General features: G+C 56.8%; 1 protein-coding gene across 1 annotated transcript; it reads right to left on the bottom strand.

Annotated features, from left to right (window-relative positions):
* Positions 1–3,518: 3,518 nt before the first annotated feature.
* Positions 3,519–11,425, bottom strand: SLC27A3 (solute carrier family 27 member 3). The gene is made up of 10 exons (XM_036397710.2): positions 10,840–11,425; positions 10,077–10,286; positions 9,838–9,996; positions 9,628–9,752; positions 8,803–8,997; positions 7,711–7,801; positions 6,787–6,985; positions 5,951–6,048; positions 5,343–5,473; positions 3,519–4,702 (listed from the first exon to the last, which is right to left on the bottom strand). The coding sequence occupies exons 1-10, from the start codon at positions 11,423–11,425 to the stop codon at positions 4,526–4,528; spliced, it is 1,971 nt and encodes a 656-aa protein (XP_036253603.1). The 3' UTR covers positions 3,519–4,525.
* Positions 11,426–18,175: the final 6,750 nt, after the last annotated feature.

The following is an 18,175-nucleotide window of genomic DNA, read 5'->3' as shown; positions in this document are numbered from 1 at the left end:
ATGATCCTGGGCAGTTCCCACCCCCCAAAAACGACCCCAAATCCCTCCCGGGGGTCCTGGGCAGTTCCCACCCCCCAAAATCGACCCCAAATCCCAAAAGTGATTCCCAGGACGGGGAAGGGGGGGAAGGTTCCCAACCCCAAAACGACCCCAAAACCTTTCCCGAGCTCCTGAGCAGTTCCCACCCCCCCCAAAAATGGACCCCCCCCAATCCCAAAAACGCCCCCAAGCCCCTCCTGGGATCCCAGGCAGTTCCCCCACCCCGATCCCGGAATTCCAGGGGGGAATTTGGATCCATGTCCAGCCCCCTCCTCCTCCTCCCCCCCAGCATAGGTTTATCCCTATTTTTATTATTATTATTATTATAATTATTATTATTTTTTGCTTGCCCCCCTTTTCCCCCCCCTCCTGCTGCCCCCAGGGCTGTGATATCCCAGAAAATTCCCTTTTTTTATTCCCCCCCTTTCCCCTCCCAGCTCCAAACTTTGAGGATTTTTCCCGCTTTTTTTCCGGCTAGGGGTAGATCCGCTTGTGAAAATGCTTTTTTGGGGTTTCTGTTTTTGGGGGAGGGGGGGGTGGTTTTTTTGTTTTGGTTCCTCCAAAGGCATTTCCCATTTCCCATCCCGAATTCCCACCCCAAAATCCCCCCCCCAATCCCGCCCCCCGTTTGCTTCCGCTCTCGCTGCCGATATAACCAGGACTCATCCGTGTATATAAAACTTGAGCTGTTTCTTGACACATTAAAAAAAAAAAAAAAAAAAGGCAAAAAAAAAGAGACAAAAAAAGGTCAAAAAAAAAAAAAAATCCGCCAAAAAAAAAAAAAACCCACACAAAAAAAAAAGCAGAAATAACAACAAAAAAAAAAAAAACAAAAAAAAAAAAAACCACAACCAAACCTGTACATTGTGTAGAAAAAAAAAAAAAAAAAAAAAGACAAAAAAATAACGGAAAAAAAAAAAAAAAATCGGCAAAAAAAAGTCCCGGGAAGGCGCCGGGAAGGACCCGCCTGGTGTTGTGGAAGTGTCACGTCCGTGTCGTGTGACCTCGTGTGTGTGACATGAACCGTGCGAGGGGGGGGGGCCGGGGGGCTCCGGGCCCAGGGCCCCACCCCCCGATTCTGTGCCTTTCACACGGGGCGGCACCGGGACCCCCGGGGGGGCCCAGATCCCTGTTCCTGTATTTGCACTGTTTTTATTCTGGATTGGCTTCCCGACAATACACGGCTCCAAGGACCCCGGCTGCGCCTCTTCCTGCGCCCAGGGACCCCAGGGGAGGGAAACGGGGGGGAAATTGGGGAGGGGGCGAGGGGGGGGTGAGACTGGGGGGGGGTTGGACCCAAAATTCCAGGATTTCAGCCCGAAAACCCGGGATTTCAGCCCAAAACCCCGGCATTTCAGCCCAAAAAACCCGTGATTTTAGCCCAGAAACCCGTGATTTCAGCCTGAAATTCCAAATTTTAGCCCAAAATTCCGGGATTTTAGCAAAAGAAAATTCCGGGATTTCAGCCTGAAAATCCATGATTTTAGCCCGAAATTCCAGGATTTTAGCAAAATAAAAACTCCAGTATTTTAGCCCGAAATTCCAGGATTTTAGCAAAAAAAAAATTCCAGGATTTCAGCCCGAAATTCCAGATTTTAGCCCAAAATTCCGGGATTTTAGCAAAAGAAAATTCCGGGATTTCAGCCCGAAATGCCAGATTTTAGCCCAAAATTCCGGGATTTCAACCCAAAACCCCGGCATTTCAGCCCGAACACCCGTGATTTTAGCCCGAAATTCCAGGATTTTAGCAAAAGAAAATTCCAGGATTTTAGCAAAAGAAAATTCCAGGATTTCAGTCCGAAATTCCAGATTTTAGCCCAAAACCCGTGATTTCAGCCCGAAATGCCAGATTTTAGCAAAAATTCCAGGATTTTAGCCCAAAAACCCGTGATTTTAGCCCGAAATTCCGGGATTTTAGCCCGAAATTCCACGATTTTAGCAAAATAAAAATTCCAGGATTTTAGCCCAAAATTCCAAGATTTTAGCAAAAAAAAAATCCAGGATTTCAGCCTGAAAATCCATTATTTTAGCCCAAAATTCCGGGATTTTAGCAAAAAAAAATTCCGGGATTTCAGCCCGAAAATCCGTGATTTTAGCCCGAAATTCCACCATTTTAGCAAAATAAAAATTCCAGAATTTTAGCCCAAAATTCCAGGATTTTAGCAAAAGAAAATTCCAGGATTTCAGCCCGAAATTCCATTATTTTAGCCCAAAATTCCAGGATTTTAGCCAAATAAAAATTCCAGTATTTTAGCCCGAAATTCCAGGATTTTAGCAAAAAAAAAATCCAGGATTTCAGCCTGAAAATCCATTATTTTAGCCCAAAATTCCGGGATTTTAGCAAAAGAAAATTCTGGGATTTCAGCCCGAAAATCCGTGATTTTAGCCCGAAATTCCAGGATTTTAGCAAAATAAAAATTCCAGTATTTTAGCCCAAAATTCCAGGATTTTAGCAAAAAAAAAAAAAAAATCCAGGGTTTCAGTCCCAAAAATTCCAGGATTTCAGCCCCAAAAAATCCATTATTTCAGCCCAAAAAATCCTGGATTTCAGCTCCAAAGATTCCAGGATTTCAGAAAAAAATATCCATGATTTCAGCACGAAATTCCAGCATTTCAGCCCCAAAAATTCCAGGATTACAGGAAAAAAAAAAAATTCAGGATTTCAGCCTGAAATTTCAGGATTTCCGCCCAAAAATCCATTATTTTAGCCCGGAATTCCAGGATTTCAGCCCAAAAGTTCCAGCATTTCAGCCCAAAAATCCAGGATTTCTGCCCCAAACCATTGGGTTCTGCTCTTGGTAAAATTTCTGGGATTTCAGCCCAAAATTCCAGGATTTCAGCCCAAAATTCCAGCACTTCAGCCCGAACCCTTGGGTTCCACTCCCAGTTTTCAGGATTTCACACCGAGGTTTTTTATTTCCTGGCCAAATTTGGGGATTTCAGTAAAATTCCCAGGATTTCAGCCCAGCTCGAGTTTCAGAAAATAAAAAGAGGATTTTAGGCCCAGTTTCAGTCCAGAATTGTGGGGGTTTGGTCCCAGTTTCCAGCATTTTGGGCCCAATTTCTGTGTTTGGAATTCTGATCCCAATCTGCAGAATTTCAGTGCCCGGTTCCTGGATTCGGCCCCAAAATTGCCGAATTTAATCCCCATTTTTGGGCTTTCAGCCCCATCTGCAGGATTTTCATTCCCATTTCCATCTTTCAGGCACCACTTTGGGGATTTTTGGCCCCTGATCTGTCAGGTTTGGTCCAAATTTGGACGATTTCAGCCCAAATTTGCAGGATTTGAGACCCCAGTTTCTGTCTTGGGGCGGGGGCGGGTGAAAATGGGGCTTTTTTTGCACAAATTTAAGGGATTTTCCCCATTTTTCCCTCTTTTCCATCGGGTTTGAGCTCGGGGCAAAGTGTGGGAGGGGGTGAGGGTGAGGATCCCCCAATTTTTGGAGAAAGGCTTAAAAATAAAATGAATTAAAACTTCAGCCTTTTGTAACAATTGTTTAATTAAGAGAAGAATCATTTGCTGGGGTGGCAAATTAGGGGGGGGGGGGACCCCAAATCCAGATGGGGCCCCCCCAAAAAAACCCCCAGGACATGGGGACACAAATTTCGGTGTCCCTGTCCCCGATTTGGGGGTGACAGGGACCAGATTTGCTACAAAAGGAATTTTATTTGCTAAAAAAAGACCCCAAAATGGGGAATTTTGTGTACAAAGAGCCCCCGGGGGGGGGGGAAGGCACCGGTGGCTGGGGGGGGACAGGGAGGGGACAGGAATGGATTTTGGGACCCCCAGGATGGATTTTGGGACCCCAAAATGGACACGGGGACCCCCAAAAATGGACACAGGGACCCCTGGGATGGACACGGGGACCCCAGAAATGGAGACGGGGACCCCCAAAATTGACAATGGGACCCCAAAATGGACACGGGGACCCCCAAAAATGGACACGGGAACTCCCGAGAGGGACACGGGGACCCCAGAAATGGACACGGGGACCCCCAAAAATGGACACGGGGACCCCAAAATAGACACGGGGACCCTCAAAATTGACAATGGGACCCAAAAATGGACACGGGGACCCCCAAAAATGGACACGGGGACCCCAAAGTAGACACGGGGACCCTCAAAATTGACAATGGGACCCAAAAATGGACGGGGGGACCCCCAAAAATGGATACGGGGACCCCTGGACGGACACAGGGACCCCAGAAATGGACACGGGGACCCCAAAATGGACACGAGGACCCCCAAAATGGACACGGGGACCCCAGAAATGGACACGGGGACCCCAAAATGGACACGGGGACCCCAAAATGGACACGAGGACCCCCAAAATGGACACGGGGACCCCAGAAATGGACACGGGGACCCCCAAAAATGGACACGGGGACCCCCAAAATGGACACGGAGACCCCAGAAATGGACACGGGGACCCCAGAAATGGACACGGGGACCCCCGGGACAGACACGGGACCCCCGCCCCGCGGCTCAGATCCGGATCCGGCCGTCCTGGAGGCGCTGCCAGCGCTCGGGGTCCAGCGGGACGAAGGCTCGGGCGGCCTCGTCCAGCACGAACAGCGGCTCCGGCACCTGCGCGGGGTCGCAGCCGTCCCGCGCCAGCCGCACCTTCTGCTGCTTGAAGGTCTCGGTCATGTCCAGCCCCTCCTGGGGACAGCGGCGGCGCTGGGACCCTCCCTTGGGGACCCCTGAGCACGGCCCGGGACCCCCGAGCACCCCCTGGGACCCCCAGCACCTCCAAGGAGCCCCGAGCACCCCCCGAGCACCCTCGGGACCCCTCACGCACTTCCTGGGACTGCTGAGCACCACCCGGGGCCCCCGGGACCCCTGAGCACCCCCTGAGCACCACCCGGGACCCCTGGGACCCCCTGAGCACCACCCGGGGCCCCCGAGCACCCCCTGAGCACCACCCGGGACCCCTGGGACCCCCGAGCACCCCCTGAGCACCCCCTGAGCACCCCCAGGACCCCCGAGCACCCCCTGAGCACCCCCTGAGCACCCCCAGGACCCCCGAGCACCCCCTGAGCACCCCCAGGACCCCCGAGCACCCTCTGAGCACCACCCGGGACCCTTGAGCACCCCCCAGAACCCTTGAGCATCCCCCAGGACCCCCGGTACCCCCTGGGACCCTTGAGCACCCCCAGGACCTCTGAGCACCCCCGGTACCCCCTGAGCACCCCCCGAGCACCCCCTGGTCCCCTCCCAGGACCCCCCAGGACCCTCCAGGTCCCCCGAGCACCCCCCAGGACCCTCCGGGACCCCCCGGTCCCCCCGGTCCCCCCGGTACCCGCAGCCGCAGGAATCGGGGCCGTGCGTAGGGCGGCAGGAGCTGCTCCAGGTGCCGGTAGAGCCCGGGGCCGTCCAGGGAGCGGCCGGGGCGGAGAACGAGAGCGGCCATCCCGGCCCGGCCCTCGTGTCCTGGAGAGGAGGGGACATCGGGACATTGGGGACATTCGGGGACATTGGGGACATTGGGGACATTGGGGACATTGGGGACACTGGGGACATTGGGGACATTGGGGACATTTGGGGACATTTGGGGACATTTGGGGACATTGGCAGACATTGGGGACATTGGGGATACTGGGGACATTTGGGACATTTGGGGACATTGGGGACATTGGGGACATTGGGGACATTGGGGACATTTGGGGACATTTGGGGACATTGGAGACATTTGGGGACATTGGGGACATTCGGGGACATTTGGGACATTTGGGGACATTCGGGGACATTCGGGGACATTTGGGACATTGGGGACATTTGGGGACATTGGGGACATTGGGGGACATTGGCGGACATTGGGGACATTTGGGGACATTTGGGGACACTGGGGACATTTGGGGACATTGGGGGACATTGGGGACACTGCAGGGATGGGGGTGGCGGCCGTACCTGGCACGGTGACCCCGTAGACGGTGGCGTCCTGCAGGGACTCGTGGGCCAGCAGCGCCTCGGTCACCTCGGTGGTGGCCACGTTCTCACCTTTCCACCTGGGGGAAACCAGGTAGAGACCCCCCCCCAAACCCCAAAAAATGTTTAATGGGGACCCCCGAGCACCCCCCGGGACCCCCCAGAACATTCCACAGGGCTGAGATCCCCTGGGCATGCAAGGAGGGGGCTCTGGGGGTGTCCCCATTGTGAGGGGGCGGCTCTGGGGGTGTCCCTGTCCCACAGGGGGCTCTGGGGGTGTCCCCATTCTAGGACGGGCTCTGGGGGTGTCCCTGGGGGTGTCCCTGTCCCAGGGGAGGCGTCTTTGGGGGTGTCCCCATTGTGAGGGGGGGCTCTGGGGGTGTCCCTGTCCCAGAGGGGGCTCTGGGGGGTCTCCCCATCCTGGGGGACTCTGGGGGTGTCCCTGGGGGTGTCCCTGTCCCACAGGGGGCTCTGGGGGTGTCCCCATCCTGGGAGGGGCTCTGGGGCTGTCCCCGGGGGTCTCCCCAGTCCCTGAGGGTGTCCCTGGGGGTCTCCCCATCCCGGGGGTGCCTCTGGGGGTCTCCCCATCCCGGTGAGCTGTGGGGCTGTCCCTGGGGGTCTCCCCAATCCCTGGGGGTGTCCCTGGGGGTCTCCCCATCCTGGGGTGTCCCTGGGGCTGTCCCTGGGTGTCTCCCCAATCCCTGAGGATGTCCCTGGGGGTGTCCCTGTCCCAGGGAGCTCTGGGGCTGTCCCCGGGGGTCTCCCCAGTCCCTGGGGGTGTCCCTGGGGGTGTCCCCACCCCAGGGTGTCCCGGGCACCTGAAGGTGTCCCCGGTGCGGTCCCGGAAGCGCACGAACTGCTCCCGGTCCTGCTCCACCAGGTCCCCGGTGTTGAAGAATTCGTCGCCCTCGGCGAAAACCCCGCGGAGCAATTTCTGCTCCGAGAGCTCCCGGCTGCCCGCGTAGCCCAGGAACGGCGTCCTGGGGGTCACCGGCGCGATCAGGAGCCCCGTCTCACCTGAGACACAAAATTTAAGGAATTCAGAGAATTTGGAGTTAATTAAAACAGCCCAGGGACGGCTGCTTTAATTGTTTTAACCGGGGCTCACTGGGGTGGTCAGCAGCCCCGAGTCACCTGAGGGAATGGGGACAGGGATGGGGATGGGGACAGCGAGCCAAACCTTGAAGGAATTTAAAGATTTTAGAGAATTTAAGAGATTTTAAGGAATTTAAGAGATTTTAGAGGAGCTGAGATTTTAGCTTTATTTGAGTTAATTAAAAATAGCCCAGAACTGCGTCCGGGAAGCCACAGCAGCCCCGTCTCACCCGTGGGGATGGGGACAGTGAGGCGAAAAATTTAAGGAATGTAGAGATTTTAAGGAATTTAGAGATTTTAAGGAATGTAGAGATTTTAAGGGATTTAGAGATTTTAAGGGATTTAGAGATTTTAAGGGATGTAGAGATTTTAAGGGATTTAGAGATTTTTAGAGGAGCTGAGATTTTAGAGATAAGTTTATTGGAGTTAATTAAAATTAGGGCATCACCGGGGCCCTGTCTCAGCTGAGGGGATGGTGAAACACAAATTTTAAGGGATTTAGAGGATTTTGGGGGGAGTTACCCTGCAATAAACATTGGCTTTCTAACTCTAAACTGCCAGAGCGTTTGGCTGTCAGTTCCAGCTCAAGATCCACCATGGTTTAAATAAACCACGGCGCCCCCGGTGCCCCCGCGCCCGCTCCTCACCCGTCCTGGCGCGGATGCAGCGCCCGTTCCGGTCCCGTTCCGGAGCTCCGGCGGCGACGTCGTAGCGAACGACCTCGAACGGGGAGAAGAGCTGGGGAGAGGGGCAGGGGGGGCAGCACCGGTCAGGAAATCAGAATTTTGGGAGGTTGTGGCCGAAGCAAAGAGCGCTCAGGTCTGAATTTTGGCGTGGCCAATGAGGAGTGGTTGGTTTTCTGGTGGTTGGTTCATGAAAAAGTGGATTTGAGGGGGACTGGGGTCACGAAATTAGAAATGAATATAAATAAAATTCAAATGTAAGTAAAAATAGAAATAAAATAAATATAAATTGTAATAGTTATATTTATTATATATAAATTATATTTAAATTATATAAATTATATTTAAATTATAGAAATTTAAATTATATAGATATTAATAAATAATTCATTATTGATTAATAGTTAATTAACCTTAGTAATGAGGTTAATTAATGTCATTAAATAGATAATTAAATAATTATTTATTAATAACGAATAAGGTTAATTAATTATTAATTAAGGTAAAATAATAAACTTTTTTTCCCCTTTATTCCTAACCTAAATATTATATATATATTATATATATGTATAAAATTAATACTGCAAATATATAGTATTAATTTTAGGTTTTATATATATTGTATATACATATATGTATATATAATATAAACATGTGTATATAATATACATATGCATATATAATATACAAATGCATATATAATATACATATTTATATAATATAATATGTATATCTATTATACGTATGTATATAATATATAAATATCAATACATAATGAATTATTAATTAATAATAGTTAAATAACCTTAGTAATAAGGTTACTTAATAATTGTCATTAAATAGATAATTAAATAATAAGAATTATTAATAACTAATAATAAGGTTAATTAAGTATTAATTACTATAACTTAATAAACTTTTTTTTCCTTGATTCCCAACCTAAACCCTACTTTATTTCTAGTCGCATCTCACAACAAAAAAATACACAAATATATTTATATATTTACTTTAAAAAAAAAAAAATAAACCTTTCCACAACCGTATTTTCCCGCAGACCTTGTAGATGAAGCTGCATCGGCCCACGGCGCCGGGGGTGCCGGTGTAGTTGAACAGGGTCACGTTGCCCTCGCTCATCCCGTAGGTCTCCACGATCCGCACGGGCCCGAAGCGCCGCTGGAAGCTCCGCCACACGTCGGGCCGGAGCCCGCTGCCCACGGCCAGCCGGAGCCCGTGCTGCCGCTCCCCGGGCCGCTGCGGGGCCGCCGTCAGCTGGGGGGGACCGCGGGACAGCCCCGGGACAGCCCCGGGACACACCCGGGACACCCCAGCCCAGCCCGGGGCCGCCGTCAGCGCGGGGGGACCCCCGGGACACCCCCGGGACACACCCGGGACCCCTCAGCCCAGCCCGGGGCCGCCGTCAGCTCATGGGGACCCCGGGACAGCCCCGGGACAGCCCCGGGACCCTTCCCAGTCCCGCCCGGGGCCGCCGTCAGCTCGTGGGGACCCCGGGATCCCTCAGCCCAGCCCGGGATCCCCCCAGCTCCGGGGAACCCTCAGGGATCCCCCCCCCCCCCCCCCCAGCTCCGGGAGAGCCCCCCCGGACCCCCCAGCTCCAGGGTCACCGTCAGCTCTGGGGGAGTCCCTGGGACCCCCCGCCCCAGCTCCGGGAACGCCCCCAGCCCGGCCTGGGGCCACCCTCAGCTCTGGGGGAGCCTCCAAGGCCCCTTCACCGGCCCGAGACCGCCCCCGATCTCCGGGGGTGCCCTCAGGACCCCCCCCCCCCCACAATCCAGGGCCACCGTCAGCTCGGGGGGACCCCCGGGACCCCCCCCCCCAGCTCCGGGAGAGGCCCCGGGACCCCCGTGCCGCCCCCCGCCCTACCTGGGGCTGGTTCACCAGGTACCGGCAGAGCTCCCCGATGTACTGGAACACCGTGACGCCCTCGGCGCGGCAATCCTCCCAAAAGTGGCTGGCCGAGAACTTCTCCTTCAGCACACACGTGGCTCCTGCGGCATGGGAACGGGGCGAGGGGGGGAGATCAGCCCCAAAACACCCCCCAAAAGCAGCCCCGGGACGCCCATCCCCGCTCACCGATGCCCAGGCAGCCCACGATGCCCAGCAGGGACCCGGCCATGTGGTAGAGGGGCAGTGCCAGGTACACCACGTCCTTGCTGGAGGCTCCCACCAGCTCGTAGAAGCTCAGGCACATGATGGCCTTGAGGTGGGACACGCGGGCGGCTTTGGGGAGGCCTGGGAGGGGAAAACAAGAATTGAGCCCCCCCTCGGCTCAGCCAGAGCCGCCCCCTCCCGGTTCCCGGTGCCGGCCGCACCGGTGGTGCCCGAGGTGAAGATGTAGAGGCAGGTGTCGTTCATGTCCTCGGGCTCCCAAACCTCCTCGGGCTGCAGCTCCTCGGAGGCCGCGTCCAGCAGCTCCTGCAGCGCCACGACGCCCTCCGGGTACGGCCCCGCTCCCAGCACCCACACGGCGACCCCGTCCTCCCGCAGGCTGGGCAGGAGCGGCTCCACCGAGCCGAACAGGTCTGGGGGGGACGGAACCGTGTGGGGACCGCCCGGCTGGCCCCGGGGCCACCACCGCATCCCCGGGGCCACCACCGCATCCCCGGGGCCACCACCGCATCCCCGAGGCCACCACCGCATCCCCAGTGCCATCCGCAGTGCCACCACCGCATCCCCGGGGCCACCACCGCATCCCCGGGGCCACCACCGCATCCCCGAGGCCACCACCCTATCCCCGATGCCACCACCCCATCCCCGGTGCCACCCACTCCTTGTCCCCTTCGTCCCCGTTCTTTACTGCCCATGTCCCACTCCGGTTCCCGGTCCTCTCATCCCCCGGGATCCCCGGGATCCCGGCTCTGTCCCCGTTATACTCCGGGATCTTCGCACTCCGTGGTCCCCGTTTTCCCCCGGTCCCCCCCGGTTTTCCCGGTGCCTTTCCCCCTCCGTTCCTCGGTCCCCTCGGTCCCCCCGTTATCCCTCGGTCCCCCCGGTGTCCCCCCGCTTCCTCCGGGCCCTTTTCCCCGCACGTTTCCCGCTGTCCCCCCGCTATCCCCCGGTGTCCCCGGTTCTCACCGTCCGCCACCAGCAGCGCCCTCGCCCCGCAGCCTCTCAGGCAGTGCCGGAGCCCCGCGGGGCGCAGCGCCGTGCCCAGGAAGGCCGGGCGGGCTCCGAGCGCCGCCAGCCCGAACCAGCCCCACACGAATCGGGGCTCGTTGCCCACCAGGAGCCCCACGGTGTCCCCGGGCCGCGGCGGGGCCCGCAGCGCCCGCAGCGCGTTCGCCACCCGCGCCACGCTCCGCGCCGCCCGCCCCAGCGGCTCCGCTCCGTGCCGGCCCCGCAGGAACGGCCGAGCCGGGGCCGCCCGGGCCGCCCGCAGGAACCGGGAGGCCACGCAGCCCCCGGGGCCGCCCCGCGCCCGCCGCCGCACCCGCAGCGCCCGCAGCGCGAACGCCAGGTCGGCCCAGAGGTGCGGCCGGAGCAGCCGCTGCAGCGCCAGCAGCGCCCCCAGAGCCGCCAGCAGCGCCCCCAGAGCCGCCAGCAGCGCCCCCAGAGCGGGGCCGGGAGCCCCCGGGAGCCCCCCCAGAGCCAGCGCCCCCAGGAGCCCCCCCAGGAGCCCCCCCAGAGCCCCCAGCGCCCCCAGCGCCGCCGCCAGCGCCATCGCCCGCGCCCGCCTCGGGGGCGGGGCGGACACGCCCACCTTGGCCACGCCCACCGACCGCGCCCACTTTGGACGCGCCCGGTCTGAGCCCCCCCCCCCCCATTCCCGACCCCTCTGCCAAGCCCAACCCCGCCCCCCACACCGCGTCACCTCTGTCCCCTCCTCAATGTCCCCTCCTCAATGTCCCCTCCCCATTGTCCCCCCCTCTGTCCCCTCTCTCCCCCCCCATCGTCACCCCGCCCATTGTCCCCACTGTCCCCTCCCCTGGTCCTTCTGTCCCACCCCCATTGTCACCTCCCCATTTTCCCCTCCCCTCTGTCCCCTCCTCATTGTCCCCTCTGTTCCCCCTTCTGTCCCCCCCATTTTCCCCATTGTCCCCTCCCCTGGTCCTTCCTCCCCATTGTCCCCTCCCCACTCTCTCCTGTCCCCTCCCATTGTCGCCTCTGTCCCTCCCCTGTCCCCCCTCCGGGGCCTCCCCGCTCCCTCCGTGTCCCAGATTCCCCCTGTCCCGGGGGGGGCTGGCAGTGTCACCACTGGGGGCTGTGACAGTGTCACCATTGCTGGGGGGGTGGCAGTGTCACCACTGGGGGCTGTGACAGTGTCACCATTGCTTGGGGGGGTTGGCAGTGTCACCACTGGGGGCTGTGACAGTGTCACCGTCCCCGTGGTGCCACCGAGTCCCATCCCTGTCACCCCTTTTGAGGGGAGGGGACACACGACCCCCGCCCCCGCCGTGTCACAAATCGGGGCCGTTCGGTACGAAACAGGAAAGTTTTTATTGCTGCTTTTCTTAAAAACGCTCGCGGCGGGGGGGGCAGGACCCCCCAACTCCCCCTCCCCAAATCATCCTGGAGCAGCCACTCGGTTCCACCCTTTATTTACATTTCTGGAGGAAAATGGGGCTGGGGGTGCCCCCCTTGTCCCCTGAGGGGGGGTCCCACCAACAATGGGGGGGTCCTGAGGGTGGGGGGGGGGGGCAACGCGACCCCTCCCCAGGTGGTGAAAAGGGAGGGGAGGGGGGGTAAGGGAGTGATGGGGACCCCGAGCTTGGGGATTTGCTGGCACCGGTCTGGGGGGTCCCGAGGGGTTCCCCATAACAGGGTAGGTCCTGGGGGGGGTCCTCATGGTGGGGAGGGTCCCGGGGGGGGTCCCCATTGTAGGAGTGACAGGGGGTGGCATAGTTGGGACACACAGAGACAAGAGATCCCTGCATTGCACAGGGCGTGGAACTTGGGGTTTCTTGCAAAGGGCCTGGGTGCAGGGGATTTTTGGGATTTGGGGTTCATTGCAAAGGGCCTGGGTGCAGGGGATTTTTGGGATTTGGGGTTCATTGCACAGGGCCTGGGTGCAGGGGATTTTTGGGATTTGGGGTTTTTGCAAAGGGCCTGGGTGCAGGGGATTTTTGGGATTTGGGGTTTTTGCAAAGGGCCTGGGTGCAGGGGATTTTTGGGATTTGGGGTTTTTGCAAAGGGCCTGGGTGCAGGGGATTTTTGGGATTTGGGGTTTTTGCAAAGGGCCTGGGTGCAGGGGATTTTTGGGATTTGGGGTTCATTGCACAGGGCCTGGGTGCAGGGGCCTGCTGGGATTTGGGGTTCATTGCACAGGACTTGGGTGCAGGGGCCTGCTGGGATTTGGGGTTCATTGCAAAGGGCCTGGGTGCAGGGACCTTTAGGGATTTGGGGTTTTTGCAAAGGGCCTGGGTGCAGGGGATTTTTGGGATTTGGGTTTATTGCAAAGGGCCTGGGTGCAGGGCCCTGCTGGGATTTGGGGTTTATTGCACAGGGCCTGGGTGCAGGGCCCTGCTGGGATTTGGGTTCATTGCACAGGGCCTGGGTGCAGGGGATTTTTGGGATTTGGGGTTCATTGCACAGGGCCTGGGTGCAGGGGATTTTTGGGATTTGGGGTTCATTGCACAGGGCCTGGGTGCAGGGGATTTTTGGGATTTGGGGTTTATTGCAAAGGGCCTGGGTGCAGGAGATTTTTGGGATTTGGGGTTTTTGCAAAGGGCCTGGGTGCAGGGGCCTGCTGGGATTTGGGTTTATTGCACAGGGCCTGGGTGCAGGGCCCTGCTGGGATTTGGGGTTTATTGCACAGGGCCTGGGTGCAGGGCCCTGCTGGGATTTGGGGTTTATTGCAAAGGGCCTGGGTGCAGGGCCCTGCTGGGATTTGGGGTTTATTGCACAGGGCCTGGGTGCAGGGGATTTTTGGGATTTGGGTTTATTGCAAAGGGCCAAGTGCAGGGGATTTTTGGGATTTGGGGTTCATTGCACAGGGCCTGGGTGCAGGGGATTTTTGGGATTTGGGGTTTTTGCAAAGGGCCTGGGTGCAGGGGATTTTTGGGATTTGGGGTTCATTGCAAAGGGCCTGGGTGCGGGGGACTTTAGGGATTTGGGGTTCATTGCACAGGGCCTGGGTGCAGGGGATTTTTGGGATTTGGGGTTATTGCACAGGGCCTGGGTGCAGGGGATTTTTGGGATTTGGGGTTCATTGCACAGGGCCTGCGTGCAGGGCCCTGCTGGGATTTGGGGTTCATTGCACAGGGCCTGCGTGCAGGGGATTTTTGGGATTTGGGGTTCATTGCACAGGGCCTGGGTGCAGGGGATTTTTGGGATTTGGGGTTTTTGCACAGGGCCTGGGTGCAGGGGATTTTTGGGATTTGGGGTTTTTGCAAAGGGCCTGGGTGCAGGGGATTTTTGGGATTTGGGGTTTATTGCAAAGGGCCTGGGTGCAGGGGATTTTTGGGATTTGGGGTTATTGCACAGGGCCTGGGCGCAGGGCCCTGCTGGAGCTGCCAGGCACAGCTGGAGCAGGCCCGAGAGAAGAGAGGGGGAGAGAGGATGAGAGGCTGAGAGAGCATAAGAAGGTAAAAGGGGCAAGAGCTAAGAGACAAGAGCATAGAAAGAGCTAAGACAGCGAGGTTCCCATTACAATACAATAAATCTTCTTCAGTGTTGAACATTCTGATTCTCACTAACCAATCCAGTCCAATACACAAATCCTACAGCATTTCCATACAGCCTATAAGAATCACTACATCACCACACTGTGTTACATTTTAAATCCTAAAAACTCCTCTTTGGGCCCCTTCTGCCGAGCTGGCAGGGTCTGCTCTGACCCTTGGACCTGTAAGCAGAGGGATTGTTCCATCAAAAGGGGATTTACCTTCAGCAGCCCCAGCGTTGTTTTCCAGCTGTTCAGTAACTGAGGGATCTCAGAGCTTGCTTTCATTTCAATCTCACTTAGAGTTTCCATATTCTCAAAATCTTTTGCCAGACAATCATATTGATAAGGCTTTCCTGTTTCATTTCACCCCCAAAACCCTGAAATTTTGGTTCAAAACCCCCAAAATTCAAATGAAAAAAAAAAAATCAAAATTTCACCTCAAAACCACCTAAATCTGAATTTTAAAAAATCAAAATTTTACAGGTAAAGCTTCTGCTTGTGCCGCCTGTGCAGCTGCTCGCACTGTTTGAGCTGTAAGAGCCCTTTCAATTTTTTTCTCCTAGAGCTTTTCCAAGTTCATTTGCCTGGATAATTGCCACTTGCTGTGGACTCCCAGTTTTGTTACCTCGATCATCTCATGCACTGTGGGTTTTTCTTTTCCCAGGGCTTTGATAACTCTTTTACATTCTGCATTGCCATTATTTTCAATAATGTCCCGTGTCGTTATTGGGTGAGCTGTGTCATCACCACATTGTCTTTCTGCTCCTGGCATCACCCGGTCCACAAATGTGGTGAATGGTTCAGAGGAGTCTTGGCTAATCGGATTATAGGTTTTTTCAAAACTTCCTGCAGGCCGAATTTGCAAAAATGCATGTATTTTATGATTGGCTTTTCGCAAATATTCAAATTATTATTATATGTGTTGTGTTAGAAAGTGATGCTGTTTTCATTCTCTTAAGTAGTGTGTTAAATGTAGTTTTAGGTTATAAAAATAGCAGCCACAGGACACCTGAATCTTTCAGAGAAAAAGAATTTATTGCTCCATTATCAGGAGAAACGAACTTCTTCCCGCCTCAAAGGCGCTGTCAGGATTCGGAGGAAGAAATTGATGATGACCAGACAGAATCCTGTGTTTGAATGGAATTTATGCATCATGGATGAGGTGTATGAACATGCAATAGGTTATTGTTTTTAAGGGTTAATCCTTTGTTAACGTGGGGCCTTTTTCAGGCTGGTGCTGCCCAGAAAAGGTACCTGGACATCCGTAACTCTTTGTTTTTATTGTCTCATATTGTCCTAATCCAAATTGTCCAAATTATTATTACTCCAATTGTATCACTATTTTTATAACCATTTTGTCACTATGAAACTTTTAACATTTTAAAAACCAAGCGATTGGCGTTTTTCACACTGAATTTGCAAAAAAGAGCCATCTTTTTAATGTCACCTAACGCTGTTCTGGGTAAATTCACTCGATTATCATTCTGATCATCAGGAGGGGTCACCAGTCAGCTTAGACACCACAAGGGTACGAAGATCTGCATCGGTACTTGGTCTGTAAGTGGCTCGTACCCCTGTGAGCAGTCTTGATTTCCCACAGCATACATTGTGAGGCTGTGAGAATTACACCAGCAGGATTTTTACAGCCATTTGGTGTCTGTCTGTCCTTCCAGGGTGCTTTTCAGCAGCTGCTTAAAATATGGGCAGCAGATGCCACCGTCCCTTATTGCTTTTCGCAATTCTTTCATCTCATGAGGTGGGATAGCCACCTGTGTTCTGGGACCGCCGGCTCGCTGGCTGAATGGCACAGGCATTGCTAAAGGGTTTGGACTTTCTTCCTTGCAAATCTGGCCTCTGACTTCATCCCAGTCTGTTAGTTGAAAATTATCAAATTATTTCTGTGAGTTTTCTAATTTGGGATTAATGCTGGCCAATTTTCAGGGTTTAGTGTGTCTCATTTTGGGTCGAGAAATCTGTCCCAAACACTGGGGGGGGACTGGAGCTATTTGGGAACAGCTCTTTTTCGAATTTTTTTTTTATTGTTGGGATCAAAGGGTCGGCATTTGCAGGGGCAAAATAATTCTCTGTCTGTCCTGTATTTATTAAAGCAGCTGTCATATTCCAGCCTCGTTGCCCGGTTTGTGTGCGGACGAATCATGACACAAAGTAGTCCCACTCGGTGTTAGGGGTGCGGAAGGCAAAAACGCGGAGGGATATCAGGTGTCGGTTGTGCAGGGTCGCGCGCGCGCGCTGGGGAGGGATCTCTCGGTGATGCGGCCGAGAGAGGTCCGGCAGAGCTAGGAACGCGGAAGGATACATGCACGGCGCTGCAGTTTTCGCCTGCTGTGGTGCCGTGTACGGACCCGGTGGCGGCGGAAGCGCCGTGCCAGCGCACAGGGATGCCGGCTGTGGCCGGACAGCGGCACGCAGCGGCTCGGAACCGGGACCGGGCTGTACCAAAGCGGCGGCCAAAGCAGTGGGGGTGGCGGCGGAGCAGCGCCGTGGTTGGATGAGGCGGCGCGGAGTGATATTGATGGTGCGGGGTTGTAGCAACTGCGCATGCGTGGGTTGCGTCACTAGGGCAGTCATCATGGCGGGCGGGCGCGGGGCTGCGGAAACGGGAGCCGGGGCTGCGGAAACGGGAGCCGGGGCTGCGGCCGCGGCCGTGGAAAGGAACGCCGGGACGTCCGTGGTTGCAGGAGGCGGCGGAGCCGCGCCATCCAGCAGCTCTGAAGCGGGGGGGCCGCGCTGGGGAAGGCGCGGCTCGGCCCGCCATGGAGCGGCGGCGGCAGGAGCGAGAAAGCGGCCACGGGCGGCGGCGGGGCGGCCTCGTCAGCGGGGGATGATCCCGGGTGGCGGGAGGTGCTGCGGGGAGGCGGCGGGGGGGCCGCGGCGTGCAGCCGCTGGGGGCTGCGGTGGCTGCCGGCCCGGCGGGCAGGGGCGGCGCGGACGGGAGGCAGCGCTGGAGCGGCGGCAAGCACGGCAGAGGCTGCAGCCACCGGAGCGGACGCCGCGGCGCCGGCACGGGCGGGCTGGGCGGGCTGGGGCGCTCCGGTTCCAGCGCAAGCGGTGCCGTGCCGGGACCGGGGGATTGCGCCGGAACGCCGGCAGGGACGGGGTCAGCCGGGGGCGTTTGCACTGCCGCGGGGCCCGTGGGCGGCTCGGGGTGTGCGGCGTGCACTGGAACGTGAGGGTGGGGGGGGGGCAGAGCTTCCCGCGGCAACGCGCACAGGGGGCGCTGAAGACGCAGCGCGGCCGCGCCAGGAGCGCTCGGCACCGCAGATCCGGGAGCCGCAGGGAACTGCAGAGACGCAGCAGCAGCGACGGGACTTGGGCCAGCACCGGCCCCGCTGGGTCGGCAAAGGGGGCGAGGGGGACGTGGGGGGGGCGGCGGCGGCGGCAGGAGGGGGCGGGGCCGCGGGACGCCGGTGGGCGGGATTGAGGGGCGGGGCCCGCGGTAGCCGGGACCGACGGGATGGCAAAGGCGGGGATGGCGGGAGCAGTGGGAGGGGCCGGGGCCGGGGGGACGGGTGTCGGGACCGCGAGGGCGGGGGCGGGGCGGCAGGGGCGAGCAGGACCGCGGGTACCGGAGCGGCGGGGTCCGACGGGGAAATGGGGGGCGTGTCCGGCTGGAGACTCGCGGCGGCGAGGGGCGGAGCCGCAGGAGGAGCGGAGCTCGGCGTGGCAGCTGCGGGGGGCATCCCCCGTGCGGCAAACAGAGCTCAAGCAGCGCCCGGCAAGCTGGGAGCAGCTCCCCGGCAGCCAAATCCCGGCGGGAGATACTATTAAAGTGCTTTATAAAAACTG

The sequence above is a fragment of the Molothrus ater genome, chromosome 29 (genome assembly GCF_012460135.2).
Source record: "Molothrus ater isolate BHLD 08-10-18 breed brown headed cowbird chromosome 29, BPBGC_Mater_1.1, whole genome shotgun sequence".
Taxonomy (NCBI): Eukaryota; Metazoa; Chordata; class Aves; order Passeriformes; family Icteridae; genus Molothrus; species Molothrus ater.
This window is presented reverse-complemented; position numbering and strand designations above follow the sequence as displayed.

Coding starts and splice junctions, on each gene's coding strand:
- SLC27A3 (XM_036397710.2), bottom strand. CDS start 11,425: ATGGCGCTGGCGGCGGCGCTGGGGGCGCTGGGGGCTCTGGGGGGGCTC. Junction 10,287..10,839: donor GGCGCTGCTGGTGGCGGACG/GTGAGAACCGGG, acceptor CGTCCCCCCCAG/ACCTGTTCGGCTCGGTGGAG. Junction 9,997..10,076: donor CTTCACCTCGGGCACCACCG/GTGCGGCCGGCA, acceptor TTCCCCTCCCAG/GCCTCCCCAAAGCCGCCCGC.